This window comes from Chanodichthys erythropterus, chromosome 18 (assembly GCF_024489055.1).
Source record: "Chanodichthys erythropterus isolate Z2021 chromosome 18, ASM2448905v1, whole genome shotgun sequence".
In the NCBI taxonomy this organism is placed as follows: domain Eukaryota; kingdom Metazoa; phylum Chordata; class Actinopteri; order Cypriniformes; family Xenocyprididae; genus Chanodichthys; species Chanodichthys erythropterus.
Genome location: NC_090238.1, coordinates 20,815,595 through 20,841,753, shown reverse-complemented (window position 1 = coordinate 20,841,753; position 26,159 = coordinate 20,815,595). Strand labels below are relative to the sequence as shown.

At 36.0% G+C, this 26,159-nt stretch overlaps 2 protein-coding genes across 2 annotated transcripts; both read right to left on the bottom strand.

Moving 5' to 3' along the window:
* Positions 1 to 328: 328 nt before the first annotated feature.
* slc18a2 (solute carrier family 18 member 2) lies at positions 329 to 17,044 on the bottom strand. The gene is made up of 16 exons (XM_067367992.1): positions 17,017 to 17,044; positions 16,515 to 16,687; positions 14,959 to 15,295; positions 14,363 to 14,421; positions 14,097 to 14,180; positions 13,418 to 13,510; positions 12,615 to 12,704; positions 12,362 to 12,405; positions 9,310 to 9,370; positions 8,708 to 8,803; positions 6,757 to 6,835; positions 5,944 to 5,995; positions 5,430 to 5,493; positions 3,634 to 3,753; positions 3,377 to 3,510; positions 329 to 433 (listed from the first exon to the last, which is right to left on the bottom strand). Exons 2-16 carry the CDS (start codon positions 16,645 to 16,647, stop codon positions 329 to 331), a joined length of 1,551 nt encoding a protein of 516 aa, XP_067224093.1. The 5' UTR covers positions 16,648 to 16,687; positions 17,017 to 17,044.
* A 1,587-nt stretch (positions 17,045 to 18,631) lies between these two features.
* Positions 18,632 to 25,074, bottom strand: kcnk18 (potassium channel, subfamily K, member 18). The gene is made up of 3 exons (XM_067366905.1): positions 24,852 to 25,074; positions 24,513 to 24,635; positions 18,632 to 19,467 (listed from the first exon to the last, which is right to left on the bottom strand). Exons 1-3 carry the CDS (start codon positions 25,072 to 25,074, stop codon positions 18,632 to 18,634), a joined length of 1,182 nt encoding a protein of 393 aa, XP_067223006.1.
* Between the last annotated feature and the right edge of the window lie 1,085 nt (positions 25,075 to 26,159).

Here is a 26,159-nt window from a genome sequence, read left to right as displayed (position 1 = left end):
AACATGAGTGTTGTCGAAAAAAGTGTAGTTAATATTTCCCTCTCTCAAATCCCGCTTTTGATTCAAATACAAATGTTATCCATATCGATAAGGCTGTTGGTTAGATATTTCACCTCTCCTACATTGAGAACAAACAGCGACAAGAACAACTTTGGTTTGCTTCAGAATAACATGACCATCACGACCACAGGACAGCGTGGGACAGATATGGGACATTCTTACAAATCAGCATTGTGGTTTTCTTTAAAGTCTGTCGTTTTCCTCTTTCATACAACAAAATAGATACTCTGGATGACATACATTGCTGAGGGCTTTGAACTGATGATGCCTATTCAGGGCTCTCAGGATCAAAATCATCACCCATTTGGTAGCTGGAGCCCTGGGTGGAGTAGGAACGGGTCTTCATTGAGCAGTTAGAGTCCATTAGAATGGCCTGAAAAAGACAGATATAAGAAACATCACCTCACAGCCTATGCAGTTACATTCACCTATCTAGAGTGATCTTACTCCACATTCAAACAAAGCAAATATACTGTGGGTTTACACAGCCTTACTCTGCATATATGTATTTAAACAAGAAGTATATGTGCAGGAAACAATATATCACACGCTTGAATGTTGATTTTGGATTTGTGTGCACAAAAGGCCAGAAACAATATAAATGCTGATTGACATGACAGAGCAGAAGTGTACAGATGGAAAGTACGTTTTTAGAGCTTCATTCTGGAATCACATAATCCCCTCTGTCTCATTTATATGATGTGAAATGATCCCCAAAGCTAATAATCCACTGTACACCTGCAGCTATGAAGGACCAGGAGTGCCTGGTCACTGGTCAAAAAAAAAAAAAAAAAAGCAAATAAATAGATAATAAATCATTTAAATTCATGTTTAACCCTCTGGTGCTTTTCACATGGCAGTCAAAAAAAAATTATTTCAGTGAAATCTATGGAGGCCTACTTAGTTTGATAATGGTTTTTTTTTTTTTTTTTTTTGTATTTTTATGGTTGCCTGGCAAGGCCAGACTGATATATCTTCTACAAGATATATCAGTCTGGTCAGTCCACCCTCCGTTGCGATTCGAGTCAACTCCAAACCGTACCGTGCAATCAGATTTGTTTATTTCAGTTACGCAAACAGCGTCACTCTAGTGCGGCTAAAGTCCCTTCAATATCAACAAAGATTGCGCAAGGGAGACCCGAGAGTTTGTTCTATTCAGCCATGAATTCAGTTTTAAATGACCAAAAATACATTAATTATTTACTTTTCGCTGTTGACTCTCTTGTCACTTTGCTAGCGTCATATCCGCCCTTCTCTGATTGGTTTACTCTGCTTCCTGTTTGTTCGGATTCGCTGCGCCCTAGAAATCGAATTGATTCAATGGCCGACCAGACTCATCCGCTGGTACAGCGGTGAGGCTGGATTTTCCAGGCAAATATTATGGTACTAATTTATATATAATCCATTTATTCACTTTTTGAGCCTAGACCTGAAAATGAAATTTAAATAAATCTTGAATGCTTTGCAGTGCAGACTTAAGTTTGGTCTCTTATTAAAGACGTCACTTGGCAGATTATTGCTGAAGTTTTTTGTTTTGTTTTTTAAAGTGAACTTTTTTTTTTAAGTTTGTTTATTGTTATGCAAAATGCACAAAAATACTATTTTAAAATTGTATATGAAATGTTTTACTCTAAAACTGTGAGAAAATCAAAGGCATAAATCTAAAGAAGTTGTGTTCCAAATCTGAGGTTGAAATCTCAAAAAATGAACTTATAGTAAGATTTTGTTTGGGTGCAGTACCAAACATTTCCACTAGGAAATGTGTTTCCCATTCATTTTCAATGTGGCCATATTTTTGACCATAAACAGTACAAGGGTGACTATTTTTTTCAGGACCATTAAACCTTTTCGAATCATGTCCATGATATTTTTTTTTGTACACATATCAAGTGCCAAAACCTTTACCGAGTTTTGTACCATTCGAAACGAAAAACAAAACTAAAAAAAATTTCTGTCAAAAATGACCAAAGAGCACCACCAGAGGGTTAAAATGTTAGCTATTCTAGATATCTATTTGTCAATTTGAAAAGTGTTTATTCACATTTTTATTTCATATAAACTGGATGACTCAGTGTAAATCTGGTTGTCTAGAGTTTCCACAGCTTTAAGATGAACAGAAATTTTACAGAACAAATAAATAGTAAAGTATTTAACACTGTAAACACAACCTTACTGTCTCTATCAACAATATTATTTAATTTTACGATAATATTTAACACCTGTACTTGACTTCATCAGCTGTGTGTGGGGTTCGTCTCATTCGCAGTACGCCCCTGATAGTGAGCGATGGTGGGTATACTGCACTGTGATTGAAAGAGGCTTTGATAAAGAGTGCGTAAGCACAGAGGCGTACAGATGTGGCTTGTGTGCGTGTGCATGTTAGTGCTCTTCAGGAGCAGTGTAGTGCACCTCTTGAGAAAGAAAGACCATGATGCTTGGCTTTGATCACATAGCATTTGAGTCTGTTTGGATCAGCATCACTCTTTGATCTTAGCTTAAGGGCAGTTTTTATTTGTATCTATTATGTAACAATTTCCTGTTGCAGTCATATTCTATTAGGTCAGTGACATGAAGTTAGGGATGAAATGAAAGTGTATGTGAATGCCAGATAGAGAGTGAATTTATGGTTATTATTGGAATAATAATAATAATGATAGTAATGAAGAGAATATGGATATGAGCCAGGATACATACAAGTGCAAATAAACCATATCAAAGATTGCACTTGCTTGTACTTGTTTTCACAGTTAATAATTTACTTTTATCAGCTAAAATTGAAACAGTTGGACTGTATTCACCAGAATCTACTAAAAAATGCATTGTAATGTTTGTTTCAGCTTATTTTACAAACCATGTGTTAAAGAAAACATGAAATGGATGCTTTTTACTTTAATGCATTGTCCTGGATTTTTGTAAATTATTAATTGGTGCATGGTGTGTCTTTGTAATATTTAAACAAAATATAATAACTTGCACTCCCTCTAAAATAACTTGTCGTTATTTCTGACTCAATTTTTTGATCATATTAGCTATTTAAAAACTATTAACAGATATGTATTTGCTCTAGCTCCATTCTGTTTTGTAACAGCTATCATCCAACCAGTTAACTTTGGATAAAAAACATAGTCCCTACATTTTTTTCTCATTAAATATTCTGTTTCACTTGGAAATATGTAAATTTAAAGTACAATTTATGTAAAATGGATAATATGGATATCAGCTATAACACTCCTTTCATATTTGAGTTTAAAAGTGAGTAGATTGGAATGAATGTAATGTATGTTGAATTGATGAATGACATATGGTGGGGTCTGACCATCTTTTCCTCATTGGCAGGAGGATTTCGCAGGAAGAAACAGAGAGGAGCAAACAGGATGTCTATAATGCCAATGATGGTCATGAGCCAGGGGAAGCCGATGCTCCGTGCGATCGCTCCGCCTGCAGATGGACCTACGCAACAGACACAAGCATTAACACATTCCTCTAAAAAACTTCCAAATTGAAATTACAATTAATTAATGAAAACTAATGAAGGCATTAAGAATTAAAATTAATTTTCATTTCATTCATTACCTAAAGCGAAGCCCATGCAGAAGGCGACATCAGCAATGGCGTACACACTACCATACACAGACACGTGCCTCAGATCTACTAGGTAACCCATGATAGGCATCATCGAAGAGTCCACCATACCTGCAGACGACAAGATATGGACTATTTCTTACAGTGGGTCTGATGTAAGTTACATTAACACAGTTCAATAATATTTTAGGAAATTATTATATAGGGAAAATGAACAATTCATAGTTTTCATGTGATGTTTATAGGAAAAAAACAAGGCTCTCCAGTCATTTTTATGGTTTGCACTAATAACTAATGTAGTAAGACAGTGATATTAAAAGACAAAATTCAATATATGCATTATTGATGATTAATATTATAGGCTACAAGGTATGCAAATGAACCCAGAGTATAAACGCAAAGCACAGTTTCTCATTAAGCGTTTTTCAATAGAAAACCAGGTAACACTTTAGAATAACTCACGCTATGAAGCATTAGTTAAGCATTAGTAAATAGTTAATTTATCATTTATAAAACATTAATAGACATTAGTAAGCCATTTATAAATACAGCTATAAATGCTTTGTTCTTGATTTATAAGCATATCTATAAAGAGTTTAATAATTGTATTTTCATACTTTATTAATGATCAATTTATCATTTCTAAATTATGTATTACATTATTCACAAAGCCGTAATTTAGGAGTTGTCAGTGGTTCATAAGATCATTTAGGAAGTGTAAGTAAATGATTAATAAAATATTTAAATGTACATTTATGCATCTTATTATTTAGACATATAGCATTAGTTACTCAGTGTGTTAATAAATGCTTTATTAACATATTCCTAGTGTCAAAACTACCTCGGTACTAACTTTAAAACATTAGAGAACAGCAGTGCAGAAGATCACTGAACCTTTAAATCTCATTTATAAAAGCTTTACAAAGCATAAATAGTCCTCACTTTAGATGAGCTCACAAAAATAGTTAACTGACTACTTCTAAATGTTTTATAACTACCTGAATTAATCATGAATTGCAGTAGGAATATGTGTTAATAAAACATTTATTAGCACACTAAGTAACTATTACTATGTGTATAAATAATAAGATGTATAAATGAATGTTTAAATAGTTTATTAATCATTTACTTACACTTCCTAAATGAACTACTGACAACTCCTAAATAACTGGTTTGTAAATAATGTAATACTTAATTTAGAAATGATAAATTGATTATTAATAAAGTATGAAAATACAATTATTAAACACATTATATATATGCTTATAAATCAAGAATAAAACAATTATAGCTGTATTTATAAACTACTTACTAATGTCTATTAATGCTTTATAAGTGATGAAATAACTATTAACTAATGCTTAACTAATGCTTCATAGTGTGCAGTTATTATAAAGTGTTACCGAAAACCATTGTAAAGAAAACATTTTACCATTTAGCTAATTGTGCTCATATTCTGGGCTTATCTGCTAGCCTGTATAGGGTTTGCATCATAAATAAGGTGTATATTGAATTTGATCATTTAATATGTTTAAGTACATTAAGGCGCTTTAAATGTTTTTCACATTAGTAGGTGCTGCAGTAGGTGCTGTATATGGATCATAACAAGTGCTCAAAACTTCACATTTTTTTGTTTTTCTTCTTTTGAGAGGTGATCTAAATAATCGTGGCTTGAAACAGATGGAAAATTGACAGGCCTGTGCTGCAGTTCTATGGATGTTTTGCCCTCCAGGTCTATTGCTCCCGTCATGTGACTGAAAACTATGAATACTTCTATTTATACTCACCTATTGCAAATCCAACTCCAAAGTTTGGCACAATGAGTCCGTATATGTCTTTTGCAAGAGGCACCTGTAGGACAATTAGAAGAGCTCAATACAGGGCATACCATATATTTCTTGAACCTATTATCGATTATGTGAAAAACAGCATTCTGTAGAGCATGAGAACAGCGTTTCTATTCTTTTCTAAAACCGTGATGTTTTTTCCATAAGCAAAACTACAAATGTGTACTTGACTCTCATCTGAACTTGTTTTCCAGTCTAATCTGATAAGCATCTATAAGAGAACAGTCTGTCTTCCTGCTAAGCAGGATATGTCCAGGGCAAAGAGAGTCAGAGCTCTAATTTCAAAATAAACTTTCTTTCCAGCCCTCAAGCTAGTGGGCAACAAAATATTTTAGGCCTCTGTAATCCACAACACTATTAGAAATACAGAAAGATAGGGTGTTGAAATATTCACAGGTGTTAATGTGTCTCTGAGGAAAGTTAATCCTGACAGATTTAGTCTAGAAGAACTTACGCAGAGAATGCTGATTCCAACCAGTAGCATCCCTATAAGTGAGCACAGCCATCTAAAAAGAGAGCGAGAGAGACTTTAAGAACGATAGTCTGTTATACCCTTTATGGCTGATGGAAGTTAACAAAAAACACTAACGTTCAAAAGTTACAGTAAAGACGTTTTATAATGTGACAAAAAAAAATCTGTTTCAAATAAATGCAATCTGAACGTTATATACATCAAAGCAATCTGAAAAAAAAAAAAAGAATCTTGTCTCCACAAAACGAAAAAATATAAAGCAGCACAACTATTTTCAAAATTAATAACTGTATCTTGAGCATCAAATCAGCATATTAGCATGATTTCTGAAGGATCATGTGACACTGAAGGCTGGAGTAATAGAAAACCATTATTTTTAAATTGTAATAATATTTTACAATATTACTGTTTTTACTGTATTTTCTTTTACAAATAAATGAAAAACAATTATATATATTAATTTTAATTAAAAAAATACAGAAAGAAATATTTATGGCCAATCATTTTCTCAATTTACTGGCCATTGCAGGTTTGACAGAGTTCATTTTGGAACCTGCAGACATGACATTAAAGACATGTATACACCTCTTATAAGTTCTTGTGGTTCATTATAAGCATAGTATACAATAAACAAACAAACAGCATACTGAGACTGATGCTTAAAATCACAAATACAAAATCTGCCGACAGAAACTCATTTAGAGCTGTTTCAAAACAGAGGAAGCTGATAGCAGAGCGGAGGAAGATAAGGAAAGAGAAGTAGGGGAAAAAAACACATTAATTTCCCTCTCCTACCTCCCCATTTTGTTAGCCAAAACGGCAAAGATGTTGGTCCCTATTAGATATGAGATGCTGGCTGGCACGAATGCAACCCCTAAAAGGAGAGAGGAGAGAGAGAGAGAGAGGGAGAGCTCAGATAAGACGACACAATATCAGTTTGATCTCAAAGCTGCTGTTCGTCTCACAGACGCTGTTATGAAGCTGCTTCTCTCATTCTCCCGCTCCTTCTCTTTCATTAGCTTTCTTGCGTTTCCTTTGCCTGCCAATGACACCTCAATATCCTGCCAGACCAAAGACACTCCCTTGCCAGCCCTCACTTGCCCTATTTCTCTGCTTTCCTTTCTCTCTCTCTTTCTCTTTATTATCAAAGCTTCGTAAACAGCAGGGAAACCATGGAGAAACCCAGAAGACACTAACTGTTTATTTTACAGAGTGGAGTGTGAAGGGTTCTATATGGAGAACGAGAGTTTACTGAAGAGTAACATTTTACAGTAAGGTTTCATTTGTTGACATTAGTTAACATGAACTAAGAATCAACAATACTTCTACAGCATTTATCATAGTTATTGTTAATCTCAAAATTTACCAATACAATATTAAATATTAAAAATATTAATATTAAAAGTTGTATCTGTTAACATTAGTTAATGCAAACATTAACATTATTATTGACTAACATTAACAATGGTTAATAAATGTTAATAAATGGTTAATAAATGCTGTAAAAAAATAAACTGATCATTGTTAGTTTATGTTAGTTAATGCATTAATTAATGTTAACCATTGAAACTTTAATGTAAAATTTTGCCACTTTTTCTTTACACAATTCTGGGAGTATGTGAAAAGAATTTACCAACTAAGTTTCTAAACAATGTCTGGCAAATAATCCCTTCACTCACAAAAGCTCGAGAGATACCTAAAAAAAAAATATTTTTCCTAATACTTATCAGCAATTGTGTAAATCTCACTAAGAAATCAGAGTCATGAGTGAATGAATGAATGAATAAATGAATAAATAAATACATTTTTGCATTAAGAAAATTAAGTTTTTGGACCTATTTTTCATTACAATATTATTGTAATGAAAAAAAAAACAAAATTCTCCCTAAAATTCTCATTGCCATAATAAAAAAATTAATTCCCATTAATACAATAATGAAAATCATCACGTTCATGCCCAATCATTTCACAACAATGAATTAAGTTCAGTAAAATAAATACTATATGATTTTTGCCTAAAATTGTACTTGTATATGAAAACATCACATGCAAAAGCCTCTAAATGCCATCTGAAATTTTCTTCTAAAATGATCATTTTTATCAAGCTCATTTGTTTATTTTCAGTTATTTCACTTTAATGGCAATGAAAAGGACTTATTAATTGCCATTAAAGTAAAATTATTGAACCTAAACATACAAGCTTGATAAAAAAGCTCTTTTTAGAAGAAATGTTTTGATGGCACTTAGAGGCTTTTGCATCTGAAGTCTTCATATGTACTAATAGATGTTAATTTACAATCATATTACATTATTTTTGCATTATAGCAAGGGTTTCTCAAACTGGGGTTTGTAAGTGAACTGCAGGGGGGTCGTGTGTTGAATAAAAGCTAATTAATTAATTAAATCATATAAATGTAAAATAAAAAATAAAAAAAAAACATTTTTCATGTAAAAAAAAAATCAAAAGAAAATATAATGTTTCTGTTTTTTGTATTTTTTTGTAAGTAACAACCTGGACATTTTTCTTGATATTCACCATATTTAGCAATAGTCCTTCTAATGTAACATTAATGTACTAATATATAAAACATACTTTGACTTTACTTGCTGCTTCTCTCTCTTTGTCCATCTTTCATTCTAAATTATGACTTATTTTCCATCTTGCCAACAGTGACAATTCCTTTGGAAAGACAGGAATTGAAGAAATGTGTAAGTGTGTACGTTAACAAGAGGCACATTCTCCAACCTAGCTGCCATTTCCTGGGACACATCGTCTCCATCATCCAGATGGGCAGAGCCGGCTCCAGCATAGCAATGGCCATGTTAGCAAAACAAATGGAACCTGAAAAAGAAAATGAGGAGGGTAAGTGGACTCATCCTCTGAAAAATTCCCTCTTTCTGTCATCCCCCCCCCCTCCCCCAGCACCAATTCTTTTCCTTTCTCAAATATAATAAACAGCATCATCTTGCCCCTGCACTCAGGCCACTGTAATTGGAGAGGAGGGGAGGCAGAGACAAACACAGATGTGTTTCTTGACCACTTCACTCTCTCTCTCTTTCTCATGCACACACTTTCTTATTCTTCTATCACAGAAAGAGGACCCTCTTGAAAGTGTCACAACCCCTAAAACACAACCAGTGATCAAATAATTGACTAAACAATTAGTTTCTTTCTTTACATGTATCCAAAAACACACAGATCTGAATGCATTCCTAACAAAAACATCCCCCTTTGAACAGATAATATAAATGCAAGCATAAATTGTGATTTATGCATAGATATTAAGGTTTGCACTTTTATTTTTTAAAAGTAGGAATGAACAGTTTATTTGTGTTTACTGGCCTGACCTGCTGCGATGAGGATGTATGGATCCTTCATGAGGGTAAATAGTGCAGTTCCTTTTTGGTTCTGGTAAAAATAAATAAAAACAAATATATTTTCATTCAAATAAACATTTTCTGCAGTTTTTTTTTATTACAAAGAAATTTCCCTTAACATCAATGTTCCATGAGGCCCTGGTCATTCAGGGGGAAAAACAAACAGTCAAAGTCAAAAACATGTCATATACTAGGAACATAGTCGTCAGTGTCAAGAAACAAATTCCGATTAACAGTCACCCATTTTTCCTATGGGGAAAATCAAAAGAAATGTTCAATAGAAACAAACTTTCTGCTATGTTTTTCTTAATTAAAGCCAAATATCTTGATTTTACATGTTTACTTTATTTAGTAGGATATATATTATGTATTTATTTAGAAGTTGATCTCATTCCATTAACAATCCAGGCCTAAGGTCAGGCGCTTTTTTAAAAAGGGATGTACGTCAGTGAATATAATGTTATTTGAAGAATCTCACCCTATAGTCACCACAGCAGTTCCCATGGAGATGGGCTACTTGAGAGTCACACAAAACAATATATATAATGCCCCATTCGCATTCTGTTCCCTTTATGACACCTCTAAGCGATCAGTGAAAAGATCACAGACAACTTTGTGAGTGACAAAATACACCAGCCGTAACTCTCCATATTGATGTGGGAATTGTGGCATCTCTAGGGCGAATGCCTAGGCTACATTTATTGAAGGGAGTGAAAGATTTCAGAAATAACTTTAGCTATGACTGTTTGAAAAATATCAATTAAAGTATGTGATTAAAAGATGACGTGTATATATTTTTTTTTTTTTCACTGTTAAAATAGCTTCCTTCATCACAGCATAATACATAGAGACAATGAGTAAATAATTTCGGTAACACTTTACAATAAGGTTCATTAGTTAACATGTTATTAATCTTTGTTAATGTTAGTTTCAACGTTTACTAATACATTATTAAAATCTTGTTAACATTAGTTAATGCACTGTGAACTAACATGAACAAACAATGAACAACTGTATTTTTATTAACTAATGTTAACGAAGATTCGCAAATACAGTAACAAATGTATTGCTCACGGTTAGTTCATGTTACTTAATGCATTAACTAATGTTTAACTAATGAACCTTATTGTAAAGTGTTACCATAATTTCTAGGTTGATTTGAAACGTTTCTTTGTTTGTTCAGCATCATAACAGCGACACTGGTTCAACCAATGGCGTGAATTTGGGGGCGTTACAATTTGTTTGCTTAACCACTGGCGAATGGGCCAATCTAATTTGAAAATAATCAGTCATTATGATGTTAGTGGCACACTTCAGCTTTAAAATTTGATAATCTAGTTAGGATATCATAACAGTGTATTGGGAAAAATGTCCGTAGTGACACTCTTTCAAGCGATTTTCTTTTTTCTTTTTTTTTGAGCAGTCACCAGGCAACGACTGACAATTATTCCCTTCATTAAATCAGCACTTCTTTACTCCACTTCAGAGCACACACTGCTCCTCTGTGGACATGGCATCCCACTCAAAACACCCTGTCACATTCAGTTGTACTGCCCTAACCAGGTTAATTAATTCTGCGTATTGTCTCGTTGAAGATCACAGGCCCCAAACAATTAGTTGTCACTCACTGCTATTCTTTCCCATAATCCTGTTGGATATTGATATTGACAAGGGGGGTACAAAAGGATCTGTCTGAGCAGAAATATACTGATGTCCATGCATTTGATTTGACTGACTGTTTAAGATTGACAGGTCCATCAACGTCTGGCCATAACTGTGCTATGATGACCAAAGAGATATAGATATTTTGAAAATATACATTCATCTTTATATCACATAAGAGCTTTTCTTAGTGTATGTTTAATTAGTTTAGAGAGCCTGCAGAAGGACATTTGTTTTTTGTTGCCTTAAAATGTTCTTTTACAGCATGAAATGTCTAGCTCCACTTGACTTGGTTACTATTTTACATCACTAACTGACAGATATGTTATATAGCAACATTTACCTTTAGTTTTCTTCATGAAAGATGACAAAAACTCACAAATCACCCAAAGAAAAGCTACACAAATACACACACATTGTCTGTAGGGGCTTGGGGTCTCCGTAGTAACTGATACCCATCAGCACCACTGATCAAAGTCAGACATCCTTTGATTGGATCAGCCACTCCGCTGTACAATTCCCATTACTGTGACGCAAACCAAGGAACACATACACATTACTCCTAATACACTGACCCACATTGCCATCAACATGCAGTACAATCTACACAAACATAAACTGTAAGCTATATAATCCATAATATTGTGGTTTAAAAATACCCAGCGTGAGAGACCCAAACTCCCCTTGCAAATCATTCTAGTCCTGTTACTGATAAGACTAGAGCAATCACAGTACGAAACGCACATATCCCCAAAGCTTGTGCTCACAAGAGGAATCCCATATAAAGATTCAGTTCTTGTTGAGGTTACATTTTCCCATTACGGTTATAAACGTCAGCAATTATAAAACTGAGCCCAAGTCATGATTAATAAATAGGCTGTGGTAATTGATTGCTAGGTCATAGCAATTCTCTTGCTCAGGATATTATCCCATTAAAAGACATTTTCCTCCAGTTTCACAGACAATGTTTAAGCTAGTCCCAGACTAAAATGCATGTTTGAGCTGCTTCAACTGAAAGCAATCTTAAAGTAAGTCAGTGCCATTGTTTTGTCTCAAGATGCACATCATCAGTAATGTTTTTTATAAGGCACGTTTATAAAAGCTAATTAAACTAAGGCTTAATCATCTAAGCTCTGTCTGTGAAACCGAGCCATAGAATCCTAAATATCAATGTAAATAACAATAGAGTTATAAAACCCAAGTATTCAACCCTAAACACACATTCTTCATTTTTTCTCACACAAATCCTTCCGAAAGCAGAGCTTGACCTTTAGGTGATTATTTACCTACTACTATATATCACTGCTAAACCCCCAAAAACTAGTGATCTTTAGATCAGGAAAGAAGGTACTGTACTCACCTCTGGTTCAACCTTTGAAGGTTGAAGCACAAACAGCTGCAGAGCTGCTCATGAAAATGAGAAGAAGAAAAAAACACATACACTTCAGATAAGAAGCAAATATTGTTGAGCATCAGAATCTCCATTACGAGTTTCTGTCACCAGCATTTAATTACACATTTGTGTCACAATAACATGAAGGTTTGCGACTGATTCCATCATTCCCATTGTTTCGAAATGTTGGAGAGCTTAAAGAACAGATTGATTCACTCACCTCCATCAAGCACCGCCAGCACTGCCAGGATAAGGAAAGGAGCCGTCTTACCGACAAACTCATACATGACACTGCCAAACGGAGGGCCAACTGCACAACATACACACATACAGTATATATTAGTCAAGATTAATGGCTCACAGACTTATGCAAGCACTGCACTTCAAACTTAGTATCTTTACTTTGAAAATCACAGGCCACAAATCCAATGCCAATTGCCCTGTATAACAGTTTACATAATCAAGGTTACCAAACCACTGTAAAAAAAAAAAAAAAGTGTTTTGAGTCTGAACTATCTGGATAAATATAGTTTTATAGGTTTTAATCAAAATTATTGTGCTCCATTTTTCCACTTGATTATGGTACAGTATGAGCACACTTTAATGACAAATGCAAAATTTAATCTCACTGTTTTGCAAGATCTCATCCAGTGGATCAAATACATTTTAGTGCTTTACTTGCCATTATGAATAAAATAATGGACTATCAAGGATTAAACATCCTGTAACAGTGGTTAAAGCATGACACCATTAACGGGAAGCACCAGGTTCAGGCCCCACTCAGGGCATTTCTTCTGACCACTGCTCCTGGGCTTTAAACAAGGCACTTAAAGTTTTGACTCCCGATTTTAAACTCAAGGGCACTTTATGCATAACCCCCAACTTAACATCTCTCTCTTTTCTTTGTATGTGCTCAAAGGAGTAAGATTAGTATTAGGACTCAATCAAGATCTCCAATGGTACCTGTGCAAACCAAGAATTGCAGGTCAAAATATGGAAAAATCCTAAACATACAGTACACACCCAAAACTCCCATGGCTAGTCCTCCCAGGGCAATTCCTATAGCATTTCCTCTTTCCTCATCGTCTGTGTACACACTTGCCAACATCCCCATACCTGCATAATGAAAAATAGTACAGAGGGTAAAGGTCAGCGACAAAGGGAAAAATGTCTACTTCAAGAAGAGCAATAGAAACCTAAAGATATTATATCCAAAAAATTGTCTATTTATATTAGTATTTTTTGTTCAGTAAAATATTTTCTTCTTCACATTTATCTGAGTAAATGCTCATTTTGGGTGTAAGTTTTGAATTCTGTGTTCAAACTTTTTTAAAAGATTGAGGCAAATTTGATTGCTAACAATGTTAGCCTTTTAAATTCTAGCAAATACACTCAATAAATTATGATCCGTCCAATGAAAGAACTAATCAAGAGTTGCAAGAGTCAGTTATAGTGTAATCTAGATCCAAGGCTTTACACATCTCTCAATGGAAGCGGGGTCCATTGTACACCGGCACCTGAACACCATTAACATTAACAGTGGCTTTATTCATGCAGAGTTCTGAGAACATCAAAGTCAAATTCGTTTTAGTGCACTCGGGTTTACAAATTGTGCACTAAATATGGTATCATAAAGCATTACATTGCAGCTTTTGACAGCATCCTTTTGAAATCTAATGCAACGTTTCACAAAATCTGTTACCTGCCACAGAAGAACAGGAAGAGCCGACACCTTGTAGAGATCTGGCCAAAAACAGCAACGTATAGCTCGACGAAAACGCAAACACTTCACACAGAGAAAAACACAGAGAGAAGAGAAACAGATGTATTTATTACAGAAATATGACACATCAGTTTTAAATCATGAATTTCATAAATATGTGGCATATTCTCCCCTCTTTCCATAAAGATACTCAGAAGTGAGATTGATGTTGAAAACAACATCAGAAATAAATTTCATGTACTCACTGAGGGTAGAAACAAACATGATGCAGAAACCAGCAAACATTGGGATCTGGTATCCTATTCTGCAATTAGATAAGAAATGATTTAGGAATATCTCTCCTCATATGAAACTTAAAAACCTTCCACCATCATTTTTCCACAAACGTTGAACTTGTGTGAGGAAGCTGTGTTACATATTGGAGTGTTGGCATCTTTTATTAAGATGTAATTATATTATCATATAAATAATGCTTTTTGTTTAGTTTTTGCCTCTGCTTCACATCTTGTGAATTAATAAAACACTTTGTGTATCAGTCATCGCTGCAAAATATTACAGCTGACTGATCCCAGGAGTTTGCAAAGCTCTAGTGGGATCCGTTCAATGCAGCGGTGCTGAATTAAACTGGACTGGCCAAATCTGAGCATGCGAAGGGGTGACAGCTCATGCACGAGCGATCACACTACAGAGGCAGAAAAAGAATTGCACTGCAATATTCACCTTACTTACACTCCATTTACACTCACTGCACACACAAATGTCATACAATCTCATGCTCATTTTGAGAGAAATGCTAGTTGCTGTACTTTCAAAGTTAAACGTGTGGTTTGCCTTAACCCACCTGTTAGTTAGGGGCCCTATGAAGGGGTTAGTGATTAGCTGTACTGTTGCTTTAGAGGCAAACAACAGACCCACTTTCACGTTCTCGTTCAGAAGCTGGTCATCTGCTTTGGGGCAGTCTGACCCATTCTGATGGGGTGTCACAGAAGTAGGGGCCGGGGTCATTGGACCAGCCGTGCTCATCTGCGGGCTAAAGCCTGTCAGGCGTGTTGTGTTATCGTACAAAGACACAATGCTCTGGAAGGTGCCAGATGGAGAAAGAGGGGACATGGAGTGATTCCGGACCACCTGAGCGGCCTCGTCATCCACTGTGTACAGGTAGCTTGGAATAATAGGCACTACAGAGTGGAAAGAGATCATAATAACCATAAGACAGAGGTTATACCAATCGACAATAACGATTTTTGAGGTTTCACAGTAAGCAATCCAACTTTGTTGTAGGCCTACTCTTAAAACATAATCACCAATCAGTTTTAGACAGATAAATAAATAAATGAGCTACCATTTGCCTGAAAAAAAAGTGAAGTGCAGCGATTTACCTAGCTGTGTAAGACCACATTTGACCTTTTGTGTCCGTTAGATGCGTTTGACATTATCCTGCGTAAACAAATAACCCACAGGGACACTGTGTACGATAACACTCGAAAGACTCTTCATTCAACACTTGTGCTAAAGAGCCACAGGTTCAGTTTTCGCCTGGTTCCATCTGTATGTACACAAACGCCATATTCATAGCGTCTATTTCCAGCTTAATTGACGTGCCCGTTTTTTTGGCTCGCGGACGTGAGAACAAACAGACAGTTTAGCGCGCGTCACTGTCACATTTAATGAGTGCGCGCGCGGACGAGGCTCTGGCAGCGCTCGAGGACATGATTCCTTAATTCAGATCAACTGCAGCCACTGATGCAGCCGCCAATTTAGTTTACTTTATACGGGGAAACAATCGTTTAGGATAGAGATGAACGTATTTCATTTTCTATCATAAGCGTATTATCAGATTTTTCATTTTACTTTTTTAAAATACGGGCAAATAAAGTTTTTGAAAGAATATAATTCAAACAATTCATTTAAATTGGTAGTGCAAAAATTGTTTTAAAATGAATTAATACATTAACATATATGCAGAACATTTATAGGTTTATATATATTTTATTTTAGAAGACCCGCCCTATTTTATCGAGAAATAACATTTCTATCCACATAAAAGCCCATTACTGGGAATCAAAAGTTGGTTTTGACCAGTTCTCTATTTTTGACAAAGAAGAAAACAGAAGTGCAGTATTTAAAAACGTTTAAGTTTTGTTTAAATTCACATTTTTGAATTTACAATTTTATAATAACATATATCTAATTAAATCGTGAATTTTACAGATATTTAATATTAAATGTGTCAACAGACTAATATGTGATAATAGCAGCCTAAAATGCATATGTGTAGGCTATACGCAGTGTTTGCATGAACAGGGTCAGTCACTGTGAGGGATGTTCACTCTGTCTGCATCATATGTGTGTGTTTTCACATGTCATGTAACAGGTGTGAGCAACAGTAGCACTTACCGACCACCGTCAACAGCATGTTGTCCAACAGCAAAGCAATGAAAACGATAAACAGAATCAGCCTCCGAGACTGTCTTTCTTCTCTTAGCCATGTTAATAAACTAAAATCTCTAAGAGCATCAAATAGTCCCATTTTTATTAAATCCAATTGCCAAGAGAGCGAGCCAGAGATCCTGCAACAGTAAGAAAACGAATGTCAAAAGCCTCCAGTGACATAAAAACATGAGAAAATAGGCTGTGCATTGATACTGTGAAAACAGAACTTCAGTGTATGATTACTAATATGAAAGAAATATGGCACATATCAAAGTAAAAAAAAAAAAAAAAAAAAATATATATATATATATATATATATATATATATATATATATATATAAATCAATGCACTGAAGCTCTGAAAATAATAAACTACCAACAATAGTCTTTTCTTTCTCCTGCATCTTCTAAGTCTAAATATCTATAGGCTAATGAATAATACATCCATTTTGGTTTAAATTCTTACCTTATAAGCACATTTGCATTGAGCTTTGCTGTCAGATCCCGGGTGAAAGGCACGCTGGATGCGGAGCGTTTTAGTTGCTTGACTGCTGTTTGACGTCACGCTGGACTCAAATGGGGTGTGCTGCTGTGCCACGGACGAATGAGAAAGGCGGGAGCGCTTTATTTAACCTACTGCTTTTATTTTTATGTGTTACTCCATTTAATAGAGTATTAAATATGTTTCAACATATGTTTGAGATCTTTTGAAAGTTAAACAAGCGGTAGCCTACTCGCTCTGCAGAGCCAATTGACATCCAGCTCCACCTTTGTGAAGATAATGGATAGAAGAACATGTTATGGGTAGGGTTAAGGTGTGGTTGGACCTTCTAACTCTAACCAAATTACATCCAGAGATGTCTCTGGAGCGAGCAGGCTATATTGTGTTCATATTAATATGATAAGTCCCCACGGTCGTATACATGTGCTTTAAGATTGCGATGCTGTTGTTTTAGCCATCTTAACTAGTGTTATGAAGTTATTTACAGAGGGAAATTTGCAAACACTTGTTGAGTTTAACATTAAACAGAAGAATCGGTCGGATACCAAGCTGTTATCAGAAATCATTCTCTTCTTGCAACAGTTTTACAACAGCGGCATCTTGCGTTGCAGGAGGTGAATGTGGAACGTGTTGCATTTGGCAGATGCTTTTATCTGTGTATTTTCTATGATCATGTGTGTTAATAGAACACCCAATAGCTCAAACTAGCAATTCCAAGAGTTCGATTCCTATGGGAATGCATAAACTGATGAGATTTGTACCTTGAATTCAATGCAAGTAATTTTAGATAAAAGCATCTGCCAAATGCATACATGTAAATGTGTTTCTTATCCATTTACTTTGGTGCAGTTAGTACCAGATGAGGAAAATCACATCCTTTCCTTATTATGCTTCATTGATATTGATATTTTTGTAAACGGAAATAAAAACTCATCAAATGGCACAGAAAGATAAATTTATTCACATGGTTTCAGATTATCAGTTGATAGTCTTAAATTTTAACAGGCAATATATTACAGATGCTCAATCATTCAAATACATACTAGCTTTCGTATGAGTCAGTAAATTAATTTTACATACACACCAGAATTTAAATAAGAGAAAGATGATGCACTGTTTAGAGAAGTAAAACATATTACATTCTTTATTATTTGGCATTAATTAAACACTGGGCAACATATACCATCAAAGTTTTGTATGAATATCCATACATGAATACAGTACATACATCTTGCATGAACATGAATAAATGTCAGTGCATTTCTGATAAGCTATATATTTATACAAAAAATAAAGTCTCGTGCAATTTTCCTAATAATACAAGCATATGATAATACAGTCACAGAGGCCAGTCTCATCTTTTGGCTCAGATAGCTAACAGGAGTGCATGCTTCACTGTTTGTTCTATACTTGTTTTATACTGTAGTAGGACTGTGGTCCATTCCCCACATTCAACCCATTTTATCAAACTGGCAGACAGTGAAAGACATTAAAACACATTATCATCTTGTACTGAGAGTGGTCATGCTTTCCTAGTAATTTCATGTGCCATTAGCAAAGCCACAAAAACCCGTTGCCTTCAGTTACCCTCTTGATCTTTGTGTATTCCTACCTTGCCCATGCTAAGACAAGTCATCCACCACCTGTAACAGCTAACAATTTGCGATTGGCCAAGTTTGAAGGCCATACTCATAATGGCCATGCCCATGATAATGAACAAAAAGGTAACCATGAAGAAATTTGGGTGTTTAGGCACAATGTCACCAAAGCCAATGGTGGTCAAGGTGATGAAGGTAAAATAAAAGGCATCAAAGTGGTTCATCTCACTCTCCCAGCATTTCAAAATTTGACTGCAGACCACCATGTATGCAAACACCACCAGCAAGATGACCAGAAGAGGGACGTTAACGTGATCCATCTTCTCTCCGATGCCGGTGAATAACTTGGAGCCGTTCTCTGGGGAAGGTATATGGTCAAGGTCCGAGCATGAGAAGGATTTTGTCAAAGTGTTCTTGACCCTGAAGCTCTCCTTAACAATAATGCGGTTAAAGATCTCCTTGTTGTTACGAAGCTGTAAGGATGATCGTCTGAAGGAAGACTGGTCTCCTATCACCTGCCGTATGTTCACTGTCTTGTGCACCACGATATCCTGGTTGAATGTATAAGTGCTGTCAGTATCAGCACCTTGCACTTGTTGGAGAGGTGACGCCTTTTCATGATTTTTAAGGCTCCATGAACGATGTACCATACATCGCCTGAAGAACAGGCTGAGACAAGTGTACGCTTTAGAGAGGAGAACAGCTAAGATATCACCCACATCTGTGATGACCAGCAGCATGAGAGGGATGCCCACCATCGCATACAGGATACAAGCCATCTTCCCTTCACGGGTCACAGGATACATGTGTCCATAGCCTGTTATACAAGAGCAGAACTGAGAGTTAGAAATTCATAATTTCACTCATTAGACCAACACGTCTCAGTACTGCCACCTGCTGAAGGTTTTTATCAGTACATGAGTAATGCAATTTAACTTTAAGTTTAAGCAAAGGAACAGCTCTTTATATACAAGAGGTCAACAACACTAATAATAATAATAATGATAAGTATTATTATTATTATTATTAAAATTTGAATTACATCATTATTATTACTATTATTGATAATTATTATGTATATTATTATAAATAATAATAATTGTTATTATTATTAATTTACTTTTTAAATTTTAATTGGTTATTATTATTCACTTTTTAAAATATCGTGGACTAAAAAGAGGTTGTCATAATATGAGGCAATAAATTAGTTTATTTTTTTTGTTAAATTATTTAATTTTAATTAGTAAATATTATTATTATTACTGTTATTATTATATTCTTAATTACATTGTTGTTATTACTACTACTACTACTACTACTACTTTAAAGGGTTAGTTCACGCCAAAATGAAAATTATGTCATCATTTACTCACCTTATGTCATTCCAAACCTGTAAGACTTTCCTTCATCTTCAGTAAACAAATGAAGATATTTTTGATAACAGAATGCTGTAAGATTTCCTTCCATAGACTGCCTTCGCAACTGAAATGCTTCAAAAAGTTCATAAAGACATCGTAAAACTAATCTATATGAATTGAGTGGTTTAGTCCAAATTTTCTAAAGGGACTTGATCACTTTTTATGGTGAACAGATTTAATTTAGGCTTTTACTCTCATATAAACATTGATCAGCGAAAATAAGCAAAAGCTCAACCTAACTTAAATGAAACCTCTTCTGGAAGCTCAAACGTGCTATATACAACACAAGACTGAATCTTATTGGTTATGTAGCATGTTTGAGCTTTCGGAAGAGGTTTCATTTAAGTTAGGTTGAGCTTCTGTTTATGTTCGTTCGCTGATTAAGGTTTATATGTGAGTTAAAATCTGTTTATGATGTGATCGATTCTCTCCATAAAAATTGGACTAAACCGCTCGGTTCATATGGATTAATTTTCCGATGTCATTACGAACTTTTTGAAATGTCAAAGTTTCAGTTGCGAAGGCAGTCTATTGAAGGAAATCTGACAGCATTCTGTTATCAAAAATATCTTCAATTGTGTTCCCAAGATGAAGTCTTACATTTTTGGAATGACATAATGGTGAGTAATGACAGAATTTTCATTTTGGGGTGAACTAACCCTTTAAATAATGTAAAGAGGTTCCCTATCAGTCAGTCACATTCGACGTTAACGAATTGGAATTGGGATCTCGCCTGAGAGCCCTAATCACCTTCAAGTGGTAACAGAACAAGCCAATGCACATTGGCGAGTGAGATTTACATAGCAAGCCACTCCCCGGCTTCCGGGTATATAAGGCATCGTGCAGATACTCACATTAAGCTTTCTCTTCGGAGCCGAGCAGACGTTTGTTTTCTCTGCTCTTCAATCATCGTTACTGTGTATCAGAACAAGAGGCATCTTTTTAAAGATGTCATTCCACCTGTCTGTTTCTGGATTTGGTCGTTTCCTGGCCCCGTCTGACAGCCATAATCGTTGCCTCACATGTCTGGGCTGTAAGCATGCTGAGGTAGTGTTTGTAGATGAGTCATACACCCACTGAGGGAAGATGACCATTGCGATGTTGAGATAGAGACTAAGATACCATAAAAAAAGGTGGAGTCCTTGTTCTTCTGCACAGCAGAGGGCAACTTTGGTGAATCACAGTGGGAGCTTGTTCGCAGGGTGAGTCCTTGCTGTCCTCCCAGTTCTTTTTCTCATCACAGGCTGTGGAGCTTCCAGTTGGGATTGCTGGTTCTTCTCAGGGAGGACCCAGCACCTCATTTGGAGCTCTTGCGAAGGACCGAATGTCCATCACTGCATTGGAGGGAGGGCTTGAGGATTCGGCTGCGCTTCCCCCTTCAAGGAAAGCTGTGTTGTTCGAGTCTGATCCAGATCTGTCTGCCATTTTTTCCAAAGTGACAAGCTTAAGTAGAACCATGTCCTGAACCTTCAGGACATGCTTAAGAGCAGTGTCTACTCCATTCCCTTTCTTCCCCGAAGTGCATGAGGATATCAAAAAGTCGTGGAAGGCACCTTTTTCTGCCCAAAGCCACTCCACTACCTCCTTCGCTTTCACTGCCCTTGATGGTGGGGCGGCCAAAGGGTATGTGAAGATCGCTTCAACAAAAGCCCCCTCTACAAGGTGCCTTTATGATTTCAAGTGAAACCCCTTCATGGTGTTCTTCCCACAGGGAAGACTCATGTAGTTGCCCTGTCAGTGTTGTGCTTTCTTTCCTGCAAGACGGTTGGGGTGAAGGCTGTCTCGCTCCATCCTGAAAGTGTGTGCTACCGTTATTGCCGCACATCACAGTGTAGAAGACAGTAAGTCGTTGGGGAAACATGACTTGGTGGTGAGGTTTCTGAGAGGTGCCAGGACGCTGAATCCTCGTTGGCCGAACCTTATCCCCTCTTGAGATCTCTCTCTGGTTTTAGCAGCCCTAGAGAGTAACCTTTGAGCCCTTACAGTCAGTGAAGATAAAGATCCAGGTGCATAAGACAGTGCTTCTGACTGTGCTCACATCCATTAAGAGGGTGTGGGACCTGCAGGCATTTTCGGTCAATGAAGTGTGCTTAGAATTCAGGCCGGCTGACTCTCACGTAATCCTGAAACCCCAGCACTCCTTTCAGGGATCAGGTGGTGAACACTTAATAAACTTAAGTTTACTGAAATAAACAATGTTAATTAAATGCAACATAACCCAGTTACGTGGAACCTGTTGACATAAAAAAGTTAAGCAAATCCAACATATAATTTTTTTGAGTGTGGGCAACATTCGCGAGATTCTACACTCCCTGAGTGGAGCCAGTCTTCCCGAGTGTTGTGTACAAACAGGTAATATGTGGGAAGAATGGCTCGGTGTCTCGCTTGCTACACCATTCCCCTTTGAGGATGGGTACAAGCACCTATTCTGATTTTCAGGTGTGTTCCCTGGTTGGTGAACCTGAGTTCCTCTAGCATCCTTGGCAGTCAGATGCAGGTGGAGGCATCTGACACCAGGTCTAGTACTTGCGTGTATGCCCGGTTGGTCAGCCCCTGTACTAGAACAGATGCCCATATGTTGTGGTTTAGACATAAGTCTTTCTTGTCCTAAATGTAATGGGTGAAATTATTTAATGTGAGTATCTGCACGCTGCCTTATATACCCGGAAGCGAGGGAGTGGCTCATGATGCAAATCTCACTCGCATGTGCATTGGTTTGTTCTGTTACCACTTGAAGGTGATTGGAGCACTCAGACGAGATCTCAATTCCAATTTGTTAGTCACTGACATTAATGTCTCCGTTCCCTCCTTCAGGGAATGGGGGTTACACTAGTCATTGTCATAATAGAAGGCAATAAATTATTTAAGATTTTGATTAGTTATTTTCAGGATGTCACATGGTAGCTAAGTATTTTTCTAGGAAAAAAAATGCAAACTATTGTTGTTTAAGTTCCCCATTCTCCATGGAGTCTCATACAGTAATTCCCTCTTCAAAGCAGAGACAGACAGTGTGTGCAACTCTGCTACAATGACACTAGACATTTAGAAATTCTTTCCAAAGTTAAACAACCATGCATGTTTTGCTGTCCCTTTTTGTCCAAGTATCAAGGCCAAATATTTAAACAATTCAAAGTAATTAAAAATATTAAGTTGTTCAACCTGGAAAGGCATCTGTAATCGTTTTGTCAGAGGACAAATAGGTCTTACTGTTGCAGCTGACATCATCACCTACCCCTTTTTCATCAGAACAAGTGTCAGAGCTGCTGATGTACAAAAAGAATAAGAAACAGAAAGAAAACGAAATGAACCCATCTGAACTCATCATCTGCCTCAGCTTCCTCAAAACCCAACATTCATTAAGGTTAGCTGAGATAACCAAAGATACGCCCTTCACATAATGGACATCCACAGCAACAGGCTTCAGCATTTGGCACTTTTGCATAATGCTTTTCTTTAAGATGTCCTGAAAGATGGAAGTTTACATTCAATTAATATCTGAGCTGTGGTTAGCTGCAATTTACAATTAGTGTTGAGAGGCAGAGATTTCTTCCACAAGCATGAATGTTGAACAACAAAAATGTTCCACTGATAGATAAAAGATGTACTATTTCCATGTGATTCTGTATAGTGAATTATGATTTGACTACATGCCTCTCTGAAGAGAGGCCCATTAATGCTTTATTGGAAATAATTTAAGCAATTATACACAGACAGTGTCTTGAAACTTGTGTTTTTCATTTAAGGTCACAATATGTTTTAAGCTAAAATAATATCAATAATAATATCAATAATTGTGTTTAAAATTCAATCAGCATTATGAGATATTGATCATGTATTTCAATATATGCTTGCCTGGAAGTGCATAATGGTGGATGACCGTAACTAATCATACAAAAACCTAATATATGATCTACATCCCTTTATGGTTTTTGTCCATTCCATGAACAATGCACCACACACAAAAAAATCTTTTTAGTGTCTCCTCCATCATTAGAGGTCTCATCCATCTTACAGTGTACATTTTACACTCACTGATTTTTAATGGATATGGAAACATATTTCTGGATGTAAAGAGCACAGGGTAAAAAGTAATGCATGTTGTAAAAAATCAATATAAACAAATAATTTATGAATTTCAAATGTTCCCATATTCTGCAAATAATTCATTTAGGAAATAACCATTTTCTTTCCTGGGGACATCTGTTTTGTGTCTTATCTTGGGTAGGCTGGTTACTGTGGGCAACAGTGCAGTTGTGTGTGCTGAGAAGAGACTATACAGTCAAAGGTCAGAACTTCTCAGGCAAATAAACTCAATGGTGCATTAAATGCAACAACAATCATAGACAAACTACATTCAGACTTAAAATATCTTGGTTCAAGTTCAAACCCGACAAAACCTAAAACTTTACAAACTTTGTGAAGTCCCAGAAAAATAACTACTCACCTAAAGTAGTGAACACCGTACAGCAGAAGAAAAGAGAACGAGAGAAGGTCCAGTTCTGCTCCTTTTGGAATTCATTCAAAATATTTTTTATTTCCCCATGTAACTCTTCCTGTTTTGAGGTATCTAAATCATAAAATGAAATGAAATATAGCTTATTAAAAAAAAAATAACATTTTTAAAAGTAATAGCCTATTTAAACAATTACATTACAAGTGTATATTATTCACATTTTCTAATGTTGTCTATCATCAAAATGCACAGAAAAACTACAGCCTACGTATATAGGCTATAATATATATATTTTTTAAATATATAATTTATATAAGCTTAAGGTAAGACCTGTATGATTCTGCACTGTCTCCACCACTTTTTGCACCACTGCACGGATCCGTTCCGACTCATTGTTAGTCCTTTTCTCAATCTGTTGAAAGATCTGCGCTCCTAAAACCGCATATAAAATGAGTGATAAAATGAGGAAAACGTGAGGAAATAAACGCCAAATCAGTCTTGCGCATCTCCCTTTTGGGTCTGACTTTCGTTCCTCTTCTACCTCCACGGACATCTCTCAGTCAATCAGAGACGCGGCAATGTCTGAGAAGATGAATCTGTCCTCTCTTGGCAGTGTGGTGAGCAGCCGAATAGACACCACCCCGCTGCAGAAAGAAACCACAAACCTAAGCTGCCTGTTCAACCGAATGTGTAACAGCTTAAACAATGACCTCACCGCTTTTTGCTCACAAACACGACTCTTTAAACTATTGTAGCAGTTTAACACGAACCTCGATAGCTTCTCAATGCAGATTTAACAAAGACAACAATCAATACAGTAGGCCTATCTTTGCTTGGAGGCGCATTGGGAGCGACAACAGGTGCGGATGTGTGAAATTTTAGCCTGGATGCCAGAGCTGCCCTTGAACCCCGACTGGGCATTTATGAATCTGTCCACGAAGCTTTTTTTGTCTACATGAACATACGTGTAAACATTGTTTTTGGTTTAATATTTGTTACACAAGTGATGTGTATTTACGTGTTGAATATGACAGTAAGACGCTTGTGTTTTGGGAAATCGCTCCATGTAAACAATGCTAATCAAAGCTAACAGTTTTTGGTTATGTTTTATTAAAGGGATGGTTGATCTAAAAATGAAAATTCAGTCTTTAAGTACTCATCCTCCTGTCGTTCCACACTCGTAAGACCTTCGTTCATCTTAGAAACACAAATTAAGATATTTTTGATGAAATCCAAAGGCTCAGTGAGGCCTCCATTGCCAGCGAGATCATTTCCCTTTTCAAAGCTACTTAAAACATATTTAAATCAGTTCATGTGAGTACAGTGGTTCAACCTTAATATTAAAAAGTGATGAGAATATTTTTTGTTCGCTAAAAACGAAACAAAATAATGACTTTATTCAACAATATCTATGATGGGCGATTTCAAAACACTGCTTCATGAAGCTTCGCAGCTTTACAAATGTTTTGTTTTGAATCAGTGGTTCAGAGCGCCAAAATCATGTGATTTCAGTAAATGAGGCTTCGTTACATCAAAAAATTTGTTTCGAAATTTCAATAGTTTGGCAGTTTGATACACGCTCCAAACCACTGATTCGAAAAAAAAAGATTCGTAAAGCTTTGAAGCTTCATGAAGCAG